Source organism: Heterocephalus glaber, unplaced genomic scaffold (genome assembly GCF_053883595.1).
Source record: "Heterocephalus glaber isolate CG9 unplaced genomic scaffold, H.glaber_assembly_v1.0 deba00001504, whole genome shotgun sequence".
Taxonomy (NCBI): domain Eukaryota; kingdom Metazoa; phylum Chordata; class Mammalia; order Rodentia; family Bathyergidae; genus Heterocephalus; species Heterocephalus glaber.
Window position 1 is genome coordinate 12,878,008 of NW_028258324.1, and position 27,588 is coordinate 12,905,595.

The 27,588-nt window shown below is 36.1% G+C and overlaps 1 protein-coding gene across 2 annotated transcripts in view; it reads right to left on the reverse strand.

Moving 5' to 3' along the window:
• Stag1 (STAG1 cohesin complex component) overlaps positions 1-27,588 on the reverse strand; it is a 377,958-nt gene that overhangs the window by 279,140 nt on the left and 71,230 nt on the right. Inside the window, exons 2-4 of one of the 2 annotated variants that reach the window (XM_087186950.1) lie at positions 26,848-26,950; positions 13,825-13,933; positions 4,036-4,138 (exon numbers count right to left, since the gene is read on the reverse strand). In XM_087186950.1, the coding sequence (XP_087043076.1) occupies positions 4,036-4,138; positions 13,825-13,853 (132 nt within the window). In that variant the 5' untranslated portion in view covers positions 13,854-13,933; positions 26,848-26,950. The remainder of the gene's footprint in view (positions 1-4,035; positions 4,139-13,824; positions 13,934-26,847; positions 26,951-27,588) is intronic. The other variant, XM_021246771.2, reaches the window with a different exon arrangement.

Genomic DNA, 27,588 nt, shown 5'->3' on the forward strand with positions numbered 1-27,588 from the left:
TGAAAAGATCCTAGTTTCAACCCCCAGTACCACAAACAAACACCTTAGGAGCAGATTCTAAGAACAACAATTTATAGACAATAGATCAGAAGTATAGTTCTGCAGCTCAAGACAAGAGAGAAACAGATTACTGCTGTTTGAGAGCCCAGAGGGAGGGGCTTCCAGGCTGCCATTCCACCACTCCCAGCCCAGAGGAAGGGGCATTCAGGCCACTGTTCCATTGCTCCCAGCCCAGAGGAAGGGGCTTCCTGGATGCTGTTCCACTGCTCTCAGCCCAGAGGAAGGGGCTTCCGGGCCGCCACTCCACTGCTACCAGCGCAGAGGAGGTGAGCCAAGTGGGCACCAACAGCACCACCCCCACATCGAAATGAGAAGACACGTAAACAAGTCTCAAAACCAGACTTCCAGATCACCTACAGCAACCCCAAAGGGAAAGCAGATGGGACAATCTGATACTCAACCACCTGAACTCCCTGAACAGGCAACAAAAGAGGATCTGGAAAAAATGAAATCAGAAATAATTTTTCAGATAACAGCAGAGATTGTGCCCTTAATGCAAGACATGATTAATAAATCTAGAAAGGACACAGATTAAAAAAAACAGAGGAGCTGAGGAACATGATGGAATCCCAACATAGGACGAATCCATGAAACAGATACAAACAGATTTCTAGATTAAAAACTCCATTGAAAGCTTACACAGCAGAATGAGCCAATGTGAGGACTGAATTTCAGATATAGAAGATAAGATTGCAATTAGTGACCAGGAAAAGAAAAAGTGTTTCAAAAAAAAAACTAAAAAAAATTTTAAAAACAATTAAAAGTGCTTCAAAATTGTAAGGGACCATGAGAAATCAATCCAGCAGCTACTAGGCATATAATTGTTAAGATTCCAGGAACCCTTGGGGAGAAAGGACTCTTCATCATTGGTAAAGAGTCAGACTGGTGGGAGTGCAGACTGGTGCAACCACTGTGGATATCAGTATGGAGATACCTCAAAGAATTAGGCTTAGAGATCCCATTCGACCCAGCTATCCAACTGCTAGGTATCTTCCCAAAAGAATTAAAAGAATCATACCACACCAATATAGGTGCACCCATGTTTATAGTGGCACAGTTTGTAACAGCGAAAGCTTGGAAACACCCCAAGTGCCCATTAACTGAAAACTGGATAAAGATGTGGTTTTTTAATAAAATGGAGTACTACTCAGCCATAAAGAATAACAAACTAGAGACATTTATAGCTAAATGGATGCATATTGAGGCCATCCTCTTAGGTGAAATAAAGAGGACACACATGTGTAAATACCGAATAGTTTCTCTTAGCATGAGAAACTGAAAGTGTAATTAAAGATATAGACGGGTGAAATGGCCTAATAACATATTTCTTGGATTGTGTTTCCATCGTGTGTCATATGACTGTATTGAAATTTAAATTAGGGAGAAGCTTGGCTTATGTGGAGTCTGCTAACTGGATTTTTTTTCCAGACCACTATTTGTTCAATGTTGGTTTGGGGGATCTTTCTCAAACAAATCACATCCTCTGGCATCTTGCTGGTGCTTGAGATGCTTTTTTAAGTTATATGGGAAAATGTTGAAGTGCTTTTCAGTTTTGTTTTGGGTGAGTTCTACTGTATTTGAATATTACTGTACTTTTTTTCCCCTTGCATTGTTCTTCTTTGAATGGTTTTAATTTTTGTATATGTGTGTTTGATAATAAAGTTATTTTAAAAATTTTTAAAAAAAAAGATTCCAGAAACCCAACAGAAGAACAAAATTCTATAAGCAGTTAGACAAAAGAAACAAATCACAAAGGAAAGCCCATCACAATCACAGCAGACTTCTCAATGCAAACCCTTAAGCCAAGAAAAGCTTGGAGTGACATATTTCAAGCCCTAAAGGAAAACAGCCTCAAACCCAGATTGATCTACCCTGAAAAACTATCTTTCAAAATTGATGGAGAAATAACATACTTTCATGACAAACAGCACCTTAGGAACTTCATGAACACCAAACCAGCACTCCACAAAATTTTAGATAATATCCTAGGAACAGACAATGAGGATCACAACCCCAGGAAGCACAGCAGAATGAATCCATCGGGTGCGACAAGAAATTAAATGTAATGGGGGAGAATCCAACAAAAAGAAAAAGTCATGACAATGATAAGGCAATACATATCAGTTATAACCATCAATGTTAATGGTCTCAATTCACCAATCAAAAGAAATAGACTGGCAGAATGAGTCAAGAAGCAAGATCCAACAATATGCTACATACAAGAAACACACTTAATTCAAAAAGAAACTCATAGACTGAAAGTTAAAGGGAAGAAAACAATATTCCATGTGACAGGAACCTGCAAAATAAAAGGAATAGCTATTATCTTTGCAGATCAAGTGGATTTCAAACCATCGCTGATTAAGAGAGACAAAGAAGGACACTACCATCTTGTAAAGGGAATAATCCAAGAGTTAGAGATGACAATCATAAATATCCATGCACCAAACACTAGTGCGCCCAACTATATAAAACAAATACTAACAGACATTAAAAGTCATATATGCACCAATACAATAGTAGTGGGGGACCTCAGTACCCCACTGTCACGAATAGATCAACTAGACAAAAAAATAATGAAATACTAGAACTCAATCGAACTCTTGAACAAATGAACTTAACAGATGTTTACAAATTGTTCCACCCTACAAAATCAGAATCCACATTCTTTTCAGCTGCACACAGGTCGTTCTCCAAAATAGACCACATACTCATAGAACGTGAGTAAGTAAGTGCAAAGGAATGGAAGTTATCCCTTGTGTATTATCAGACCATAGTGTGATGAAATTGGAGATCAACAGCAAAAGAAACCGCAAAAATTACATAAACACATGGAAATAGATCAGAAGTATAGGTAGAACAACTTGGGGACTGCAACTTATATCTAAGGGGTAGAATCTTGGGAACTTCAACCTGTGGCATCTAACACTATCTGTCAAAACTGAACTGGATTACAAGACATCCAGCTAGGGCCGGGGATTTACCTCAGTGGTTCCACTGCCTGCTACCAAAAAAACAAAAAAAACAAACCCAACAAGACACCCACCTAATTTCCACTATGACAAAATTGATTGTTTTCTTGCTGGTGAAGAAAAATGCCATTTTTGAAGTCACAGACGTCTTCTGAACTGATTGTTATGGTGTGACAACAGAAGAAAAAGGTTTTTTCGAACACAGCAACATATACTAAAATAGCCAGAGATGAATTAATGTCAAGATGACCTTATAACAGGGGCCAAGGATTTAGCTCAGTGGTTTTGCCGCCTGCTGTGCAAGCGCAAGGACCTGAGTTCGATCTCCAGTACCAAAAAAAATAATAATAATAATAACATAACAAAGAAGGGAAAGAGAGGTGAAGAGATGAAACAAGATTGGCCACTGACCATACCTGAAAACTGTTGAAGGTAGATGGGTGGGGTCTGTTTGTGTGTGTGTGTACTTGTTATGCTATTATGTCTCATTATAGCAAATCCCTTCATTGAGTGTAGAATAAAAGCCTAAATCTCTTGACACACTGTTATTGCTATTTCTCAAAGCTTATGTATTTTAATAACTACGATTCTTAGAATACGTAAAGATATCAATTGATATATTTACCTATTGTTCTTCTACAATTCTCACTTATGTATCAATCAGAATATATTCTGAGACAGTTCCCTATCTCAAAACTAGCACTACCAAAATACATACTTAGGCACTCACAGGAAATCAGTTACATGTGGAAAGCAGAATGTCTTAACTAGACTTCATTTAATGTCAAAACTTCCTCTATGCCTATACATGGATCACCAAGTAAGGAGGAAAAAAATGACACTATACTACTTTCCTTTTTTCTGATCACTGCTAAGCCAATTTACAAAGTTTCCAAGAATTTCTAATGTATCATTGACATTTTTTAAAAAGAATTAAAAAAATAGCTTATATCAAGTATATGGTAACCATTAAAGGAACAAAGAAGACAAGTATAATACATACTGGAGGCCGGCCAGGACGACCCCTTTTTCTTTTTCCTTTGACCTCTGTTTCTTCAAGTTCGCTGCCAGCATCAGAATGGGCAGTAGTTTCATTAGTTGAATCCCTAGAAAATGTCACATTATTTTAGTAAACAAATGAATAAACACAATGCAGTTTTGTTCAAGTATTTTCCTTACCTCTTGGTATACTGCTAGAAGTGGTTAATATTTCTTCAGAAAAACTCTTCAGTGAATCAAAAATGTTACCTTCCCCTTCTAGTATCATATAACACTGAGTGATATGAATTCCCCAAATAAAGAAATAAAGAGTAGGAAATTACTGTTGAAATGGCAGCTGCTGTACAATATGTAAATGCAAAATACAACTCCAAAAGATTAATTTAGTATAAAAAGATGAAGGCTCAGAAAAAATTTTGTAAAAAAATCATTAAAGTCAGTGGTGTCTTAGTAACTGTTCAGTAAGTGGCTCTTCAAAAAAATACATGCAAATATATTACTATAATAAATATTATAGATTTAAAGGATACACAGCACATAATTTATAAACAATGCATAAAACTCTCATTGTAAATTTCATAGTGACTTGATTCTCAGAGAATGATTTTGATATTCTTGACAACTTTTACATCCATATGTAACCTATGGTTGCAACTGATAATAAGTAGGAATTTTGACATTAAAGATGGTTGTTTTTCATTTTAATGAAAAGATGTAGGTAAAAGACAGACAACTATCAGAACTTCACTCGTTAGCCAGTGCTGTGAGCAACGTCATTGTTTAATCAGATAATAGTTCTCAATACTGGAAGAATACTTCCTCAATTTTGAGCTACTCATAATATACCTAATACACTTCAAAGTTTAATCTTTGTTATAAACTATCAGTTTCTTAAATCCACAGACAATTGTCAGGCACCTAGCATATGCCTATAATCCCACCACTTGGGAGGATGAGGCAGAAGATTGCTTTGAGCTGAGGTCAGGTGGAGCTACCAAGTTCAAGGTCAGGCTGGAGTGCATACAGAAACCTAGTCTCAAAAAAAAAAAAAACAAACAACCACCACACACAAAAAGCAGCAGAGAGGAAGGAGGAAAGAGTAAGGAGAGGGGAGGAGGAGGAGGAGGAAGAAGAGAAGAAGGAAGAAGAGGAGGACAGGGGGGAGGAGGAAGAGGAAGAAGAAGAAAGGGAGAGAGAAATCCACAATCAGCAAAACAATAAATCAAGTCCGGGTTTGCAGCCTTTGCTGATTTTCATGGTGTACTTACTCCCACCCCAGTCAATTTCAAACAAAGTAGTACCACAAAACCCAGAGTTGGGAAGTGATAAACAGTAGTATACTATTAAACCACAATTTCACCATACATGTACAAAGGTGTAATCAACCTCAAGATAAAGTGATATAAGGCAGGTATGGTGGCATACATCTGTAATCCCAGCACTCTGAAAGACTGAAGTAGGAAGATCTCAAGTTCAAACTTGCACAACTTAGAGATGTATCAAACCTTTGTCTTAAAATATAAAAAGGGCTAAGGATGTAGCTCACTACAAAGGCTCTGTGTTCAGTCCCTAGTAAAGGGGATAGGATATGGAGATGAGGATAGAGACAATAGATATCAACTACAAAGTAATGAATTTTAAGTACTTATGACTTATTTTAATGTCATTAATTCAAAGCTTATATAATTTAACTTTTTATAATGTCTATGTTGTACTGACTGGCCTGCAAACTTTTGACTTTTACAAGTCAACACAGACTAGCTCCAACGTGGCATGCAAAAGGACTGCTCCTACAAACAGGAATTTCACACTGTATTATACACTGACAATTCCATTAGGACTCTACCTAAAACTATAAACAGGGCTGGGGATTTAGCTCAGTGGTTTCGTTGCCTGCCTCGAAAGCGCAAGGTCCTGAATTCGATCCCCAGTACCAAAAAAAAAAAAAATCAATCTTTAGTGTCTGCTCGTCTCTCTCCCTTGCATATTTCTTATACTAAAATTCCAACTTTTGTTGTTACAGTTTTTGTTTTTTGAGACAGGATCTTACTATGTAGTTCAGCCTGTTCTTAAACTCAAACTCTCGGCAATCATCCTGTCTCAGCCTCCCAAGTGGGATTACAGGTGTGTGCCACTACACTTGGTGATATCCAACTTCTATACAAATGACTTCAAAACCTTTTATCAGTAGACCTGATCGCATTTTAAATCTCTAATTCAAGATTATTAACTTGCATGTATGACCTGTTTCTTTGAGAGTCACCTCTAATTTATCAAACACCTCAACTAAAATTAGGTTTAAAAGGGTTGGGGGTTTTGAGGGTTGCAGGCAGAGGAAGGGTAGAAGTTCATGATCAATGCATGACGTATGCATGTATAAAATTATCACTATGATTCCCTTTAATTTGTACAATCAATATGAATAATTATAATTTTAAAAATAAAATTAAGTCCAATTCTGACTTACTTCTGCTGTTTATAGAAACAGTATTAACTGATTTGGGGTGGGTTTTTTTGTAGTACCGGGGATTGAATTCAGGATCTTTCACTTGCAAGGCAGGTGGCGGCACCACTGAGCTAAATCCCTGTCCCTTTTGTTTTGTTTTTTGTATTAACTGATTTCTAAAGTTAACTCAACAATGTATTTTAAATTATTAGATAAATTTATTATCATCACAATTATTGTTATTCAAATTCAAAGAATTGTGTAACTCATCCTGTATGTCTTCTGTTAACACAAGTGCTCTTCAGTTATCTTTTTCAGTATAATAATCTGTCACTCTTTCCAAGATCATGAATCCCGAAAACAATCTTTATTTATCTCCCTGGTTCTATCTTCTCCCCTCTCCAACCCATTCTACACACTACTGCTAGAAATAGTCTTGCACCATGCTGCTCTCTTGTTTTTAAATCTTTCAAGGCAATTTGATATTTAAAATTGTAAATAATATTTTACATTCAGAGGTCAGTAATTTTTTTCTTAAAGGATTTTTAAGTCTTAATGTCTTATAACTACTTCTCAACTCTTATGTCACTGCATAAATGCAACCGTATACAATATGTAAATGAATAGGTGTGACTATGTTTCAATAACATATTACTTATAAAAACAAGCATCTGAGACCCTGGCAGCAGTTTGATCCTTGATCTAGTCACTCTTATTTGTCTCTCGGGAAGAAAAGCAAATCATATTGCTTCTGCACATCACTGCAGTCCAAATAAATGTTTAACATACAATGTCACTTTATACAAACATATATAAACTTATAAGAAATATATTATTGTCCTGATTTTACAGATGAGGAAATGACCTAACAAATTTGTCCATAGGCACACATCTAGTAAGTGGAAGTCCAGTTACACCTCAAAGTGAATGTAAATTTCTATTTCCGTGGCAGGATACTAGAATTCAAGTTATGCTTTTATGTATCTTATGTAGACAAAATCCACTATTGCTTTTGATACTTATAGAAATCTCTGGGCAACCTCAAGAGCAAGCCAGATCCAGCATATAATAAGTGACTTATGACTAAAACTAAAATGTGTTTAAGCAATATAGTTTATTGACAACCACCAAATTATGATTTAATAATTCTACCAGCTGCAGCCAGCCTAAAAGGCAAGAATTACTGTCAATAAATAGCTAATATATTCCTACTGGAATATGTTTGTTTACTTATTAGAATATATAATAAATATTTTTTGTTTTAAGCAACAAAAAGATAAGAACACAAGGAAAAGCTGCATTTCTCTGAATCCCAACCTGTGGAATGCCATTAACAGTTTGACTGTTAATGTCATAAATAAATGGAAATTTTCCATTTTAATGCATGGGATTCCATAGTATGTACAGAATTCATTTAATTATTTCTCTATCGTTGGTTACTTACAATATCTCTAGTTCTACAATATTACAAAGTGCTGCGATGACTTTCCTTGTAGATAAATTTTATTACACATCACAAAAAAACCTAAGACAAGACACAGTGGAAATGATGGGTCCATGGTATACAAGTTGAAACTGACCAATCTGTTCTTCAACAACCCTGTTAATGGCTAAGATTTACCTTTATAAGACTACTGAATATAAATTAAAAGCATGTAAGATCAGATCAGGCCAAGCATGGGGCCATACACCTGAAATCCCAGCACTTGAGAGGCTGAGACAGGAGGACTGCTGTGAGTTTGAAACCATCCTAGGCTACATAGTGAATTCAAGGCCAGCCTGAATTACAGAGCAAGACTCTGGCTCAAAAAAACAAACCAAAACTCTCCCTCTCTCTCTCTCTCTCTCTCTCACACACACACACACACACACACACACAAACATGCGCGCGCGCAAAATGAATCACATCAGATCTTATAAAAATGATTTTTCTCCCTTTGTAAAACTCTAGAAATTGTGTTTACTTCTCTTCATCTTTATTCAAACCACTTTAGTTCAATTTATCATTGCCAGTGTATGGACTACAAAAACCTCCTCTTAGTCTTCTTTCTTGTATTGGCCCTTCCAACATAATCACTACACTGCACTGAGTTATTTTCCAATTTTACATATAATTTTAATTATATTATATTACATTACATTATATATTCTTATCTCCTCTCTCCTGTTGAAAACCACAGTTGCTTTCCAACGCAGAGGAGACAGACAACATATTTCCAAATATAACTTAGCAAGTCCCAGTACGATACTGCTCCTCTCAATCCAAAAGCCTTCTTGTGTCACTCTCCTCCCCTTATCCCCCCTTCCAAAAAAAAAGAACTGGGGCAAAAAAAGACTTTATTTCAGAGCTTCAAATATAATATGCTTCCTCCTAGCTCAGGGACTTTGTACATCCCATTTCCTCCGTCTGGAATAATACCTTGCTCCCTTCTTCATTTCCCACACACATCCCCCACTTCAGGCCTCTCAACTCAAATGCTCCATTCTTATGAAAGTAGATTAAAAGCATTAAAATTCTAACAATATGCCTAACTTTTCCTTCATAGCATTAATGGAAACTTAAAATTATGCAATTGTGATTATTTAACTAACATCTACCTTTGTAAGTTTAATGGCAACAAAGAATGTGTCTGTTCTACCTACTTTATCTACCCTGAATTTAACACACCAATGGACTATGAACATGCAGTACATGATACCACTTTGATACTTCTTAATAGCAATAGCACTAAGGAAAAAAAAAATCATCAGCAATTAAGTAAATCAGCCAAAAAATAATAAGATCAATCACTATGGCCTTTCCTAACTGAATTGTTCTTCTAAAATACCTCGTTCATGGGCCGGGGATTTAGCCCAGTGGTTCTGTCGCCTGCCTTGCAAGCGCAAGGACCCGAGTTCGATCCCAGGTACCAAAAAATAAAATAAAATAAAATAAAATAAAATAAAAAAATAAAATACCTCGTTCATAATATTTTGTTTTTGTTTTTAAGGCAACATAGAGATCAACTTCTAATGTATTACCTTCACTTTACAGATAATAGAAATTGAAGTTTCCTTTCTCTACAATGAAGACAGGTACTATGGTTTGGACAAGTGTCCCACAGAGGCCCATTTGTTAAAGGCCTAGTAGCTAGGCTGTGGTGTTATTTAGAGGTGGTAAAACTTATAACAGGTGAAGTTTAGTAAGAGGAACTTGCGGGGGAGTGCTCTTGAAAGGGACATTAGGACCCTGGCCCCTTCCTGCTTCTCTCTGCTTCCCAGTTGCCAAGAGTTGAGGAGCTTTGTTCCCCCACTCACTGTCTCCACAATACATTGTCCTACCACTGGCCCAAAAAGAACAAAGCCAATCAACCATGAACTGAAACTTTCAAAATTATGAGCCAAAAACAAGCTTTTCCTTTTTAAACCCAATTTATCTCACATGATTTTAATAGCATCAGAAATCTCTATACAGAGGAAATTGGTATCAAGTAAGTTCATTCTTGTAACTATTCCTAACAATGTGATTCAGAAACCTTTGGAAGTGAATTGAAGGAGGAATTTGTTTGTTTGTTTGTTTTGGTACCAGGGATCAAACTCCAGTCCTTGAGCTTGCGCAGCAGGGGGCGAAACCACTGAGCTAAATCCCGGGCCCTGAAGGAGGAATTTGAAAGTTTAAAGAAATAGGATGAAGGGCCAAGTTCCACCACCTGCCCTATAAGCACAAGAACCCGAGTTCGATCCCCGGTACCAAAAAAAAAAAAAAAAAGAAAGAAATAGGATGAAGAAAGCCTAGAGTGCTGTAAATGGAGCTTAAGAGTCATTTCTTGTAAGGATTCATAAAAACAGAATGCTGAAAGAAATGTCCAAAGGAAAAGTTATGCTTACAAAATGTGAGGTGAAAATGCAGATTCTATTGGGAAATTGGACTAGAGGATATCACTGTTATACAGTGGAAAACAACTTGGCTTCCTTTAGTCCATTCTCTGACACTTTATGGAAGGCTAAGCTTAAAGGTAATGGACTTACTGGCAGGAGAAATTTCAAGGTAGCCAGGCACTCTGGCAGCAACACTGCTGACTGCTTTCAGTCAGATGTATGGCAATAATTGGTTACAAAAAAGCAGAGTGGCAAAGATTTGAAAACTTCAGGATGTGGCCAAAAAAGGAGTACCTAAAAGGCATTGCCAAGGAAGTTGTGGTTGCAGTTGCTAATGCCATTAAAAAGAAACCAAGAGCTTTACATTGGAACAATAGTAAAAATGCCTTGAAGGCATCTCAACCAACAAGATCTGCTCACTGCAGCCCCAAATGTGTAAACTACTTTCAAAGACTTTCATTCTGCTCACACAGGGCCACCCATGGATTGTTTCCGTGCAATTCCTTTCTCACCCAGGCACTCAGAGGCCACTGTGGCCATAGGGTGAGCAGACCATGGCACACTTTGAACTGATGCCAGACATTGGTGTCATCCACATTATGCTGATTTTGCAAGTATAGAGACAGCATTATGGCATGATAAAGACTCCACCAATATTTCAAAGGAAGGCCTGAGAAGCCATGCAGTGTATGGTGGGGTTGTACTAGGGCAATGTACGAAGTTGTGAGAGTGAAGATGAAGCTGCAGTGGAGATGCTAGGAAGATAAGAGGCACCAGAAACATGTAATACCTGCCTAGGAAAGCTGCAGGCAGCAAGCAGAATCAGTGAGAAAGAGTGGCTGTGACAGTTACAGGTACTAAGGCCATAAGACACAGTGTTACCCAACCAAACCCCTTTGGAGCTTACATCATGCCAATGTATATGTGGGATCTCAGACAAAGAGCTATAGAACTTAACACATCCCTTCATGGCTTGAACAACTAGTGGTTCATCCATAACCGTCCCATGCTACTCAATGGGACAGTCATGCATGTACCACTGGTGGTTCAGAGCCGCCCAGCAGCGAGACATACAAATTACATCCTGACGTGAACATGTTATATTCATTTTTCCCTGCTGAGTTTGGTTTTGCTTTGATTCGATTCCCCCCTTACTCTTTTCCTATTCCTGCATTTGGGAACAGGAATACCTATCTTGAGCTACTGCATCTTGGAAATATGAAAACTTGTGTTTCTTTGTTTGTTTGGTTGGTTGTTTTTTACAGGGGTTCATAGCTGAGACTGCCTTGAGACTCAAAGACTCTGGATTGGACTACTGAGCAATGCTCAGTATATTTGAAGACTGTTGGAGAAAGACTAAACGCATTTTGTATTATAAGACAGACATGAGCGTTTGGGGGCCAGAAGCAGAATGCTATGGTTTGGATAAATGTCTCCTAAAAGAACATGTGTTACAGGCTTGGTCAACAGCCCAGTAGCAAAGGAGAAGTGGCAGAACCTTTAAGAGGTGGGGCCTAGAGGGAAGTTAATTGTTAAAGGTTCAGCTTCAAAGGAGATAATGGAACTCTAGTCCCCTCTTGCCTCTCCCTTTGCTTCCTAATTGTTAGCACATAGGATCAAACCATCATTATCATACAGAATCAAAAATACCATGTGATGAGCAGATTGTTCTAAAGATCCCCACTCCATGATATGCTACTTTGCCAAAGATTCAAAGCAGCAGAACCAACTGATAATGGTCTGGGGCCTCTGAAACTAAGCCAAAATAAACCAGTCCTCCTTTTAAGTTGATTGTCTCACATGTTTTGTCATAGTCAAGGAAAGCTATGCTGGAACAAATGACATAATAGACAGATGGATTAAGAAAGGTAATATATGCAAACATCCACAAAATTCCCCCCAAAACCATATACTTTCATAAAACCATATAAGTTCTAATAAGAATATCATTCCCAGCTGACAAATATAAACTAGAGCTCATTTACCCAGATCCCAGATCACCACTATCGAGTACTCATAAAATTCAGTTATAAAACATAATACAATACTAAATACTATAGATACATATTCTCTAAATACACATATGTAAAAAGAATTAAGATGCACCAATATGTGTCAACTCCCTACAATGAATGTAATCCTTATATACTGCAAACAAGGTACTAATGAAACATTTTAAATAAACACAATTTGAATACCAATCTGTTTCATATTTTATCACTAATGCTAATAATCAGTATGCTAGAAATAGATCATACGAAAATAAATCAAACTTGTATACTCTAGGAAGTGGGTCAGAGCCACTGAGGGGCAACATTATGCAGGTGAGAGAAGAACATACAAAATGTAGGAACACAAAAGGCTATCTATCACAACTCTGAGGGTTTAGAGGAGCTTTGCCAGAGCCATGATACCTCAAGACATAAATAGTGAGTTGGATGGATAAGGCAGAAGTGCATAAGATAAAGTAAAAGAAAGAAATTATTATTTAGAGACCTCTAAACTCAGTATTTCATTTGAGTTAGTACAGGGGAGTGAAGTAAATTAGGTAGAAAAGAGTTAAATTCTGCCTCCTATATTTGAGAGAAAGAAGAAGGGACAATATTGGTGGTCTCTGAAGTGGGTAAAGAAATTTGGAAAGCTTTGTATATTAGAATTTGAGGGAAAAAAGCCAAGAGATCAGAGCCTGTGTCTTAGAGAAGAAGTATATAAATGAATGAGGTCACTAACAACATAAATAACTGCTTAAACAGCTGATCACTTTCATTACAGCTAAACTTATAGGATTATAAGTATGTGGATCCCTGATTTGCATCTTGGCGAAAGCTATAAATGGTACCATATCTGTTATTACCATGACCACATTTTCCAGAGAATTCCAAAGTAAGTTCCACTTCTAAATCTAAATACAAATCCAACAAATATAATGATATGCCACCAAAAATACCAAATGGCAGTCTCCTAAAATTACTTCTAGTAACCTGAATGGCTCACCAATCTCAATCTCAAGGGAAAAAAATCTTAATGAAGAAGCTAAAAGACCAGGAACAAGGCAGAAAACAAGGAGATACAGAATACAGGTCAACAAATTTTTTCTTCTAGCCAGACTGAATATTTTAGGCTTTCTAGACAAGCTCAATCACTAGCACAATTTGTAGCACAAAGAAGCTATGATCACAATGTAAAAAACAATTATAGCTCTGAAGCAATAACATATTATTTACAAAAACAGGTAGCATGACAGATTTGGCTTTTAGGCCATCATTTTCTGAACCTTGACTAGCACACTAACACCTCTTTGCTCAGTATCAGAAAACATACTGACTTTCCAATAGCAGGGCCATGGCTGGATATGACAATTACAAACCCTAATACTTCAATTTCAAATATATTATCCCAATATCAGAGAATACAGCTGATATCAAATCAAAGAGACCATTGTGATAAATATATACATTTGTCCCTTTTTAAAAAAATGTGAATACTTACTGTAACACTGGTAACTCTGAAGTAATCATTGTTGATGTTGTTCCACAATACAGCAAAATAATGAAGTTCTGTACAACTCAAAACTTTTGAAACAATCTTAAAGGGGTTCCTGTTAATTAAAAAAAGAAAATTATTATAAAATGAATTATTATAAAATGAATACGTCAGAATACATAAGGTATCAGCGATCGCAGTACTTGATATTTACCCAAGTTGAGGACATATCCACAGAGAAGCCTTCAAAAGGATGTTTGCCTTAATTTTAATCATAAATCCCAAAACTTAAAAGCAACCAAGATGTCCTTCATTAAATGAATGGATAAACCGTGTTATATCCAGACAGCTGATCAAAGAAAATGAGCTATCAAGCCATGAAATGATATGGAGGAACTTTTTAAAGCACATTACTAACTGAAAAAAGTTAATCTGAAAATATTACATATTTTATCATTCCAACTATATGACATTCTGGAAAAGATAAACCCATGGAGATCATAAAAGGATCAGTGGTTGTCAGGGTCTGGGGGATGGGAAGGAAAATAGGGAGAGCACAAAGAATTTTTAGGACAGTAAAACTATTCTAAATGATACTGTAAGAATGAATTTGTATTGTATGTTTATCAAAACCCATAGAATATACAACATCAAGAGTGAACTGTAACATTATATAGACTTCAGATGGTAATGATAAGCCAATGTGGATTCAACTGTAAGAAACATACCACTCTGGTGCAACATACTGATAGTGGAAGGGGAGAGTTAGGCATGTGTAAGGATGATGAGTTTAACAAAATTGCCCTTTCTCCTCAAATTTACTGTGAACAAAAACTGCCTTTAAAAAATAAAGCTTTTTTAAAAAGAAAGACAGAGCTGGGGATTTAGCTCAGTGGTGCCAGCACCTGCCTTGCAAGCACAAGGTCCTGAGTTCAATCCCTGGTACACAAAAATAAATAAATAAAATAAAATAAAAAAGGAAGGAAGACAAAACTGAGTATCCACAATAGGCCATATTAAAAAATCAAAGGTATAAATATAATTGGAATTCCAGAAAGAAAAGGTATGAGGCAGAATAATGTGTTAAGAAATAATGCAAAAGACTTTTGAATTAGACATCTTGTTAGTAACTATGTAAGCTGGAAGACAGTAAAGTGACATCTTTTAAATGTTGGAAAATTTGAAAATACGTTGAGAGAAAATAAGTCAATCCTAAATTATATAACAAGTGATAACAATCTTTGAAAAACAGAAGGAAAGATTAACAACATGAAAATGACAGAGTTGGAAGTTCCTAGAATCAGCTCCCCCAACGAAGTAATTAAGTTGACAAAAAAACAACTTATAAAAAAATTTCAAATCTAACAAAAACTTTCAACAGAGAAGAGTGCCTACCAAAGAAAAAGCTACTAAATTGGGTAAGAAATCAAAATGGCATTTTGATTCCCTACACACCATCCCTGATTCCCTAATTCATCAGTGCCAATGGGGACAGCAGATAAAATTCATAGTGTAGCTTGCTGGTACAACAAAAGGCAACATGAACATTGTTCTCAAAAATGGTGGTTGTGCATTTTTTTATGAGCTTCCCAGATAGGATCTGTTAAAAGAACTTAAATATAGTATAGCTGCATAGGGGAAGAGACAGCCTATGACATGAGCACCAAATAATCAAAGAACCCTGTAAGTAGAATATGAATAGGAAGATATGTTAGGGAATTAGAGCTTTTAAGGACTACCATGTATTCTGGGAAATCAAATTGCATGCATAGGGATGGATAAATGCTCAGAGAGACCTGGAAGATGCACAAGCTCACACCTCTAGGTGACTGCTGGAATCTATGAAAGTAGAAAGTAAATATTTAGGTAGAGCTTTAAGTAAGTGGCTACTGAAGGAATTTCTTGGCTAAGAACCAAGAGCCCCCCCCCTTTAATTAAGGAAATCTGTCGGAGCACTAATTTGATGACCAGGGAACACATGACCTTCTCACTGAGGCCTTTTTATTCTGAAACAGGACCTCTCTAAATTGCGAAGTTCCCCAAGCAGGCCTCAAACTTTGGATCCTTCTGCCTGAGTCTCCCTTGGCACTAGAATTAACACCACACCCAGCTAAAAAGTGTAAATAAGGATGAAAACGATTAAAATGAATAATTGATAATTTGAAATAAGAAAAGCTCCAAGGGTTAGGGGATGGTGGGAGGGGAAAGGGAAAGGGAAGAATGGAAAGGAAAAATTATGAGAAAGAAAAAAAAATGGAATCAAACTCTGTGTAAATAGGGAAGGGTGGAGGGGGTGAAGGGTGCACAGGTAACGGGAGAAAAAATAAAAACTAAGATACATCATGTTCTGGTACAAACACCCAATGATAAATGTAAATGTATTTTATAACTAAAATGTACCAATAAATAAATATATATATACATATATATATAAAACATGATTCAATTATATGCTGTCCATAAGAGACTCATTTTGGATTCTACTAGGTTAAAAGCATAAAGATACTCTATGAAAATAGTAAAGAGAGCTGGAGTGGGTTTCTTAGTATCAAACAATTCATTAGGAAAACATAAGAATCATTAAAAGATATGTACTAAACAGCAATGTCCCAAAATATATGAAATGTCACAGAATTAAAAACAAAACTGAATTGAAGAAAGAACTAGACAGTGCTACAATAATACATTACTTCACCCCTCATCCACAGGGCACATACTCTAAGACACTGGATGCCTGAAACACAGACAGTACCCAACGTAATAATATACAACAGATCTTAGCAACCTCAGCATATATTTTTCTTTCCTTATTGAGACCTCCTACTGTTGCACTTAAAAGAAGCAATTTATGACTTCTCTTTCACATATCCAAAGGGTCCAAATCACTGCCCTTGTACTTTGCGGATATGATAAAGTAAAATAAGGGCAATTTATCCATAAGCACTGAGATACCATGACTAGCAATCTCAGAATGGAAACAATCATTTAAGTAAGTAATAGGCAGGAAGAGCATACAGTGCAGACACAAGGGACAAAGGGACAATTCATGTCCCAAGAAGGAGAGTGAGAAATTTCTATCATGCTATTCAGAATGGCATGCAATTTAAAATTATCAGTTATTACCAGAATTTTCTATTTAATACAGTATTTTCAGGCCACAGTTGACCATGAGTAACTGAAACTACATAAAGTAAAACCATAAATAAAATAGTATAATGATAATTTTAATACATGATTCCAAATAAAACATAAAGCATGTACATAGAAGATCAACAAAGGAACAGATGACTTGAAAAACAATGCAAACTAGCTAGTCCAAAAGACATATAAATACCTCCCAACCACAGAATACACATTCTTCTCATGTGCACATGAAATATTCTTCAGGATAAGCGATGTTTTAGGCCAAAAAACAAATTATCAACAAACTTTAAAAGACTGAAATCATAAGGTGTCTTATCTGATCGTCATGAAATAATGCTAAAAGTCAAAAATTGAAGAAAAACTGGAAAAATCACAAATATATGGAACAAAACAACACAATTTTAAATATCAATGAATCAAAAAATACACCACAATTTATAAATAGAAATAAATAATAGAAATAATAATAGAAAATATAGCTTTAAATATCCATATTTTTAAAAGAAAATCTCAAATTAATGACTTAACTATACACCTAACAATGAAAAAAAAAATTAAACCAATAGACAACAGAAATAACAGAAAGAGTGCAAAAAAAGAGACTTTTAAAATGCAATCAATAAACCCAAAAGCTGGTTTTTGAAAGGATCAACGAAATTGACAAATCTTAATAGTGACTAGTAAAAACAGAAAACATGCAAATAACTAAAATCGGCAACAAAAATGAGACTATTACTATTTACAGAAATAAAATAAGAGAATATGGTTAACAACCATGTTAACAAATTACTTATATGCACACAATGAACAGAAATACAGAAAACAAGACTTACAAGTACACACTCCCAATTGGTTATCAAAAATCTCCCCATAAGGAAAAGCCATGGGCCAGATGGTGTTACTGATAAATTACACCAAACGCAAGTTAGAAAGAATTAACATCAATCTTCTCAAAGTCCTTCAAAAAACAAAGAGGGCTGGGGATTTAGCTCAGTGGTTCCGCCACCTGCCTGGAAAGTGCAAGGTCACCAGTTCGATCCCCAGTACTAAAAATAAAAACAGACAAAGAGAATATTTCCCTAACTCATTCAGTAAAAAGTACAAAAAATGGGAAAGAATAAAAGTGTCTCTATTTCTAGACATGATTGTCTATGCAAAAAACCTGAAATTGACCCAAAAATCAAAACAACTCCTAGATCTAATACATGATTATAGCAAGTTTGATAACTATACAACTAATATACATCAATCACTTTCCTATATGCCAGCAACGGACCAACAGAATTTGAAATTTAAAACAATACTATTTATATTAGCATTCAAAAGAATAAAATACTGGGCCGGGGATTTAGCTAAGTGGTTCCACCACCTGGCTCACAAGCACAAGGACCCAAGTTTGATCCTCAGTACCAAAAAATAAAATAAAATAAAATAAAATAAAATAAAATAAAATAAAATACTTGGGTATAAATCAAAATATTTACAAAATTTCTACAAGGAAAACAGTCAAAGTGATTAAAGAAATTTGAGGAGAATTAAATAAATGGAAAATTATTCCATGTTTTGTAGATAGGAATATTTGCTATGACCCTTTTTTCCTTTCTTTTCCCCCTCATTGTGGTGGGGATCAAACCCAGGACCTTGCGCAATCCTAGGTAAGCACTTTACCACTGAGCTATATCCCCACTGCTTTCTACCTTTTTCTTCTTCTCCCCACCCCCGTCCTGTGGTAGGGGATACAAACAAGGCCTTGTGAGAAGTTCTTCCTATTTAGATGTACAGATTAAACACAATCCCAATCAAATTCTCAGCAGGTTATTTTGTGGCTAACTCAAAATGATTCTAAAGTTTACAGAGAAGAGCAAAAGACCGAGAAGAGCCGACATAATAATATTGAAGGAGCTGAACAGAGGACTGAAGCTACTCAACTTTAAGACTTACTATAAAACCCACAGTGACCATGAGAATATAGCAAAATAAACAAGTACATTAATGGAATAGTATAGAAATCCCAGAAACAAATCCACATAAGAATCATTTTGATTACTGTAAATCACAAATTTATCTTATGACACATAATAAGAAATACTGCACATATTAGGGCTTCATCCCAGGTTCCTGACACAAGAACTTTTAAGACCCTTGAAATCTCTGGAGAGATGAGTGTCTTTTTTTATGTTCCTGAGATGACTAGTGACTGAATGCCCATAGTTGGTTTCAGGATGGGACAAGCTGTCAGAGAAATCAATCAACTGATTATAGAGTTGGAATTTACAGCCCTACCCCCACATTTAGGAAGAGAAGGGCTGAATATAGAGCTTAATTACCAATGGTTAATGACTTCATCAATAATGCCTATTTAATAAAGTCTCCATAGGGCCAGGGATTTAGCTCAGTGGTGCCAGCACTTGCTTCAGAAGCGGAAGGATCTGAGTTCTATCCCCAGTACCAAAACAAAAATAAAAATAAAATAAAGTCTCCATAAAAACTCTATATAGTAGGATTCAGTTTCTGGATTGGTAAACAAATCTGGGTAGCAACAGGGTAACACATCACAGCTCCATGGAGACAGAAGTTCCTCACTCAGGATCTTTATACATCTTTCCCTATATTCCTCTTGATCTCATCTTTATGTTCATTACATCCTTTTTCTTGTTTTTTTTTCCTTCATGCCACGCTTTACTATTGAACTACATCCCTAGCCCCTTCCCATTAAGTGTTCCTAAAATAAAACCACCTGAGGCTGGGGAATTTATAAAGAAAATAGGTTTATTCCAGAACCTTCCAGTTCTGGAGGTTAAGGGGCATTGTGCTGACATCAGTTCAGCTCTAGTTAAAGCCCTCATAGGCGTTGGTATCACAGTAGTGGGAGCACATGTGAAGAAGAAAGATCACATGGTGAGAAACAGGAAGCCACAACAAGGGGAGAAGCCTTTACTCTTTTTTACAATTCACTCTCAGAAGAATAACAGGGGTCCCATGAAAACTACCTAATCCCCTTTTGTGGGCACCACCTTAATGAACCTCCCACTATGTTTCAGCTCAACAGTGAAACACAGGAATAAGCCTCTAATACATGAGCCCTTGGAGGATGCACAAAAACATACAAACCATAGCACCATTATAATGTCCTTTATAATAAACCAGTGTCAGTACAATGCTTCTCTGAATTCTGTGAGACATTACAGCAAATTATCAAAACTTAAGAGGAACTTGTAAGTTCCCCGAATTCATATCCACATCAGATAAAAGGGCGTAACTTGGAGACATACTACTTATAATTTACATCTGAGGAAGGGGGTAGTCTTGGGCTAAGTTCATAACCTGTGGGATCTGTGCTAACTTCAGGTAGTGAAATGAATTAAGCTGTCCCTGGTGTTTGCAAAGAACTAGAGGATTGCCTGGAGTGGAAAATCCACATATCTGATAGATCTTTGACCAAGGAACAAAGTCAATATAATGGAATTGGGGGGAAGACTTCAACAAATGATGCTGGAGCAATTGGACATCCACATGGGGAAAAAAATTATATATATATACATATATATGCCTTACATCCTTCACAAAAATTAACTCAAAGTGGATTAAAGACCTAAGTTAAAATGTAAAATTACACAACTGTAGAGTAAACATCAGAAGAAAACCTCAATGACCTCTAGTATTAGGAATGGTCATGACTTTTCAGACAAAGCAGAAGCAATAAAAAATAATAAACTGTGCTTAATTAAAATCAAATAATTCTGTCCTTTAAAAGATACTATCAAAAGAATAAAAAGACTAGGGACAATATTTGCAAGCAACATATGTGATAAAGGATTGTTATCTAAAATACACAAAGTTCTGGGCTGGGGATTTAGCTCAGTGGTTTCACCGCCTACTGTGCAAGCACAAGGACCCAAGTTCAATTCCTGGTACCAAAAATAAAATAAAATAAAATAAAATAAATATACAAAGTTCTTTTAAGTCTCAAGGGTAAGAACACAATCTGACTTTAAAATGGCCAAAAGACCATTAACAGATACTTCAACAATGATACAGATGGCAAATAAACATATGAAAAGATGCTCCACAGTGTATGTCACTAGAAAATTGTAAACTAAAGAAATTACTACCATACCCTTTATTAGAATCCCAAAATTGAAAACACTACCACCACCACTAACACCACCAAATAATAGGGAGCAACTGGAATTCTCACTCATTGCTGATAAAAATGCAAAACGATATAGCCACTTTGGTAGACAATTTGGCAGTTTCTTCCAAAATAAATATACTTTTACCAAATAATGCAGCGATTATTTTCCTAGGTATTTGCTTAAGAGTTGAAAACTTATGTCCACACAAAAACCTGCATATATGTAGATGTTTGTAGTAGCTTTATTCCTGTCAAAACTTCAACAAGCAAGATGACCTTTAGTTGGTGAATGGATAAACTTTAATATTTCCACATAATGAAATTATTTAGCACGAAAAAGAAATAAGAGATTCAATCATAAAAAGACATGGAAAGAGAACCTTAAATGCATTACTAAATGAAAGAAGCCAGTATGAAATGGATGCACATTTTATGATTCCATTTATATGGCATTCTGTAAAACTACGGAGACAAAGGACTAGGCTTGCCGGGGACTCAGAGCTTGCGAAGTTAATAGGCAGAATACAGAGGATTTTAAGGATAATGGTGCTATTCTGAATGATACTGTAATGATGGATACATATATATTTGTCAAAACTTATAAAGTATATGTCACCGAAATTGAACCCTAATGTAATCTATGGAGTTTTGGTGTTAATGGCACAACAATGTAAGTTGTATTTTAACAAAGGTATTATTTTTGTAAAGGTACTGATAGTGGGGGAAATTTGGTAGGAGTCAGAAGATATAACTCTCCAGGTAAACATTAATGTAATAAAGACAAATACAGTACAATGTCATTAATTCAAGCCTTCTTTACCACTCCTAAAATCTTACCTGAACTGTCTTAAAGAACCACTTAGCAGTGTGTGTGCACACACAAACACACACACATACACACGGGCAAGTGGTGGTAGTGTACACAAAATTTGCTTAGCATATCAATGATAATGACAATTGTACTGTGAAACTGCTTTTCAAGACCCTAAGTGGTACTCTACCTATATAGAAGCAATACATTCCTTCCATTTACTATTTTTATTAAAATTATGATAGCAAATTAAGGTTATTAAGAAAAACTTGTTCACTATAACATAAATGACTACATACTTAAAATTTTCTGTAATACGAAAGTAGAAGTAGCATTCAACCAAGAAAAGTTCCAATCTCTTCCCAGTAGAAGACACATACATACACATATGTATGTATAATATACATACATATATATGTCTCAAGAAAAATGTCTCTTGTACTAAAAGAAAATGAAAAATCATAAATATAAAATTCATTAAATTAGTGTAGTGAAAGTACAAAGAGAACCATAAAAATATGTCTATTGTCTAATACAAAAAAAATCTACCATTAAAGGGATCTTGAAAAAAATTTAAACTTACAAGAAAAGTTATTCTTAAAAAACAAAAACCTTTACCAAAATATATATGTATAGCCCATGATTTTTCATATAGAAGTTATTTCTAAAGAACATAAACAATCACCACCATCTTACCACGGCTCTAAGAAAAAATTATAAAATTTAACAAAATCACATGATGAAAATTTAAATTCCAATAAATAAAAATTACTAACTAGATTTTGTTCTTTAGTTTATAGCTCAAGCTCAAAAGTCTATCAACTCCCTTTCGACATAAAACTACTTTCACCTTAAATTAACTCTGTACAATATTAATTTGCAAAACCATACTTAATTTGCAAAACCATTCTATACCATACTTATTATTCTTTTCAAATAAGAACAACATAATAAGCCTCTCTCAATGCAACATGCACATATGCAGTTTCTGGACTAGGGATGAATCTAGGAGGCATTCTAAAATACTTTTCTATATGCTTGCTCTCATAGGGCAAAGGAAAGAAAACAGCACTCATTAAAAGCCAAGGTCATCCTTTCTTGGCCTCAATCTCATATATCCCCACTAGTATTTAAAACCTACTAAGCTGTAGAATAATGACAGACAATGATAGTATCCAAAAAATGTTTAAATTATGGTTACTGCTCTTAAGGAACTTATAATTCACTGAGGAAAAAAAGAGTGTGATAAGTAGACTATGAGTTTCTTAGGGGAAGTAAATGTACTGTAGCCCTTTAGTTTGATGAAGCTGTAAAAGATCAAATTCTTTTGGATCATGATGTGAAAGAAATGTGTTCTTAATAAATCCTATCACCAAATGAAAATGAACTTTGATAATAGAGCCAACATTTAGAGCTGCATGATTCCAAAGCCTGGGCTGTTTCCTACCATTCTGCAAAATGACCATCCATAACAGACAGAACACCACCCACAAGCAACTAAGATGTTTGCATCCTAATTTCTAGAACTTGTGGATCCGATGCCTTACAGAGCAAAGGGAATTGGGCTCCAGATGAAATTGGCTGTCTGGCTGCTAAATTAGTTGACCTTAAAATAAGGAAACTAGCTGGGTGTGGTGGTGCACACCTATAATCTCAGTAATTCAGAGTCTGAGGCAGGAAGATCTGAAATTCAAGCCCAGCCTATGCAACTTAGTGATCTGCCAAGACCCCATCTTAAAAAATAAAAAAGAGTTAGGGATGTAGCTCATTGTGAAGGCCTGGGTTCAATTCTCAAAGAGAAGGCAGGAGACTGATGCTGGATAAAGCATTTCAACATTTTTGGACTTGTTTAGTACTTGCCTCACTTAGCAGGTAACAGTTTCAGTGGAGAATTGGGTCTAGATTTTTTTTTTTTTAAACTAGAAGGAATGAGAAAGGAGGTGGAAGTAGTTAATATAAATTGCTCTTACAGTAAAGAAAACTGAGTGTGGTGCCTGAGTAAGGATAGGGAGTTACAGTCTTTATGTTTTAAGTGATAGAAGGAGACATTTGAATGGTTTGTAGGCTTAGGGAAAAAGTCGGTGGAGAAGGAAATACTGATGTGGAGTAATAGACAAGAACAAGGAGAAGGAGAACTTGGGTTTCTATATGATAAGCCATACAGAATGACCAGGAATAAAAAGTGTTGGTTAGGAAATGGTTTAGGTAATTACTTGTGTAAGTGTACTAAGGAAATGACTTGGGGAAGGGACAGGTAGGTATGCAATGGTAGGAGTAAGTACTAGGCTGCATGGATGGTAGGTATGCAATGATAGGAATAAGTACTAGGTTGCATGGATAAAGTCAAGGAACAGATATAATTCATGTAGGCATGAGAGAGCTATGAATGTTTGATGAGTGGGTCAAATTGGTTAAAGTGTTTGGGCGGGGCTGTAGATAACATTGAAAGTCTGTGTGAGTAGGTTTTATTGAATTCTAAAGGTCCAAGAACCTTGAGACTTGGGATCAAATGTCTCATATGAAATGACAAATGGGGGCCATTGATGCAGGTGGTAAAAGTATTTACCAAGGCTAGAATAAGGAGAATATTTATTAGATACACACTGCAAGGGAACTATAAGCTAGTTCCCAGAGAGGGTTGCACTGGGGTTGAGCGGAGGCTGGTTCTTAAGGGCTTCCTTGTTAATTAGATAGCATTGTTGCAGTCAACCATGAAATCATGTCCTAATCTTGTTCCTCTTGCAAACAGCTGACAATCTATAATTTAAAGATAAGTGTGAAGCCAGATACGGTTGTGCACACCTGTAATCCCAACAGGAGGATTGCCATGGTTCAGCCAGCCTGGGCAACACAGCGTGTTCAAGCCCAGGCTGAACTTCACAGCAAGACCCTGTCTCAAAAAAACAAAACAAAACAAAATGATAGAGTGGGAATGGACCGCACAAGGTGGATATTACCCAGGATAGTAGGATACATGGTCAGTAGAAATCTGACCAAGATACAAACATCTTCAGTGAATATGAGGAGCAGTGGTTGGTTGTTCAAGAGCTATTATACTGATGAGAAAGATTAGAGGGTAATATACATATGGAGTGAGAGATAATTGGGAGAAATATGGATAAGTAAGATAATTTGAGTGTGAGATAATATTTCTCAGCTATGTTCTACATAGCGGGGCTGTTTCTATACAAAGATGTTTATTTTAATATCTTGACCTTACCTATGAAGCTGAAAAAGCTCCAAGTGTTCATGTATAAATACTGGTTAAGACAGTTTTATAAATAAGTGCTGGACTAACATAGATAGTAAATACTGTAGGATACTTTTGAAGAAATGATCAATCACTTCAGTGAACATAACACTTAAAATGTTAAGAGACTTAGAAATAAGGAAGAAGGGGGAGAGTAATGTGGAATAGAGGAGGAAAGTGGTATGAACAAAAGCAATTGAGACTGATGAACAGTGAAAGCATTTTACCTGTGTACAAGTGGTGATCAAAATACATGAATGTTTAAATGGTAAAAAGCTAAAACTTTTTAAGACTTTTTAAAACTTTTTAAATTCTTAAGAAGAACCAGCCAAGATCAACAAAATCACCAAGTCTCTCTCATTCTTTTAGGCACCCAGAGTATTCTTAACTTGTTATAATATTGAGCTGGGGATGCCCAGAAATTTCTGTGTCTTCCATCATTAGTATTCTGGACCGAGTATGCACAAAAATGGTCGTGTCCACCACCTTAACCTCATGAACATAGTCTGTGACATGTTCACTATATGTGCCATGCTTCCTTCTTAAAATATGACCTTCAACCTAGGATGCTGAAAAAGATGCTCCTTAAACTGGGCATGCTCAGGAATGTGCCAAATCCTAAAGAGCTTTCTATAGCACTTGCCAGATAGCACCTGGAGAGTCGGCAATGACAGTAAAGGAATCTGCCAACAGTTAAGGAATATAAAATGTCAAGAGTTTATTTAGATAAGAGTACACTATCACAAAGGAACAGCGAGCAAGTTTCCAAGAGAGGAATTGTGCAATCAGGGTGAGAGATTGGGGTTTTGATAAGGGGTAGCCTGTGAGCAAAAGCATGTGGGACAGCAGATCTTTGTATCTCAAAATGTTCCTCCAAGGTGCCTGGTTTCTGCTGATCTTTCAGGAATATCTTTACTGTATCTAAAGTTGTACACTAAAGCTGCAAACTATCATGGGCTTTTGTTTAGGTCTCACAAAAGGCTCTTCAGACTTAAATAAGGGTATCTGTTTACTTTAACTTTTGGGGGAAAGATGGGTCATTGACCCATCAGAAGAAGAGAACAGTTCTTACATTTATTTTTACCTCCTGTTTCTCATAAGCATTCATGCAGTGGCTCATGACTGCTCAGTATATGCTGGGCAGCACATTGTCAGCAAAGAAACTTGGGTGCTAAGAGTTTTAGCACTTTTGGTCACCAAAATATGTACATCCTCATGCTGACCTTCCTTGAAAATAACACTGCTTTGGAAATAAAAGCTCTTCTACTCACTGGTAATAAATCTTTCTCCATTCTTTTATCTTCCGGTGCTGTTCATTGGCTTTGCACTCATCAAGAGAAGAATCTATTGCATTCAGTTGCAAAGCTACTCTTTGAAAAAAAATTACTAGGAAATATTTCAAGATAGTAAAAAATTGTTGTTGGTCTTTGATTTATGAATCAGTCCTAAAGCATAAGTTAGAAATAAATAGATAGGTAAATATATAAGGTGTAATAAAAATATATATTTACTATAATAAAAGATGCATCACCATTAATCCCCCTCAAAATATTCCCCCTTCCTTCAAATACACTTATGCCATCATTCTTGCCACTTTCTGCAGAAGTTCTGGAAGTTCCCTTTCATGAGTGTCTTTAGTTGTGCTGTCTTGGCAGACTCAAGTGTCCTCAATCAATTCAAAACATTTACCTTATCTGGTTGTTCTGGCTTTGGGGAAGAGGCAGAAGTTGCATGGAACCAGATCCAGCAAATAAGATGGATAAGGACACATCTTGATGTTTTAGGGTTTATTCTAGAAAAGACATTTATCAGTACATTTTAGATATATATAATGATAACATTCATCACAGGGAATTTGTGACTGTACATGATATATCTTGCTTCTTTTTTTTCCCATTCCCCTCCCCTTCAACTCCTCTTCTCCTCCTTATTTACAAAAGCTTTGTTTCCATGTTTTCCTTCTACTCTCTCTTTTTTTCTTGTCCCTTCTTTCCCTTTCCTCCTCCCCCCCTCCCTTGTTCCTCTTCTCATTTGAACATTTTCTTCTCACTTCCCAATTGCTATTATATATTTTGGTCCTTAAATTTTCACTCTCTCACACCAGAGAAACAATGTGGTATTTAATCGTGTGTCTGATTTATTTCACTTACACCTTTATGTTTTTATGAACCTGCCTTTCTGATAAATGGCAATGGGTAGTAGCCTTCACTGTAGTGTTGTTTTGTTTTAAGACAGTGCCTCACTATGTAATTCGGTCTGGCCTCAAACTCTGGGAGCTCCTCCTGCCTTAGCCTCCTCAGTACTGAGATTATAGGTGTATAACACCACTCTCAGCCTTCACCGTATTTTTGATCATGCCTTGTAAAGATATGAATGAGGACTTCCAGAACTACTTCAGAAATATCAGGAATGACAGGATACGTGTGCCCA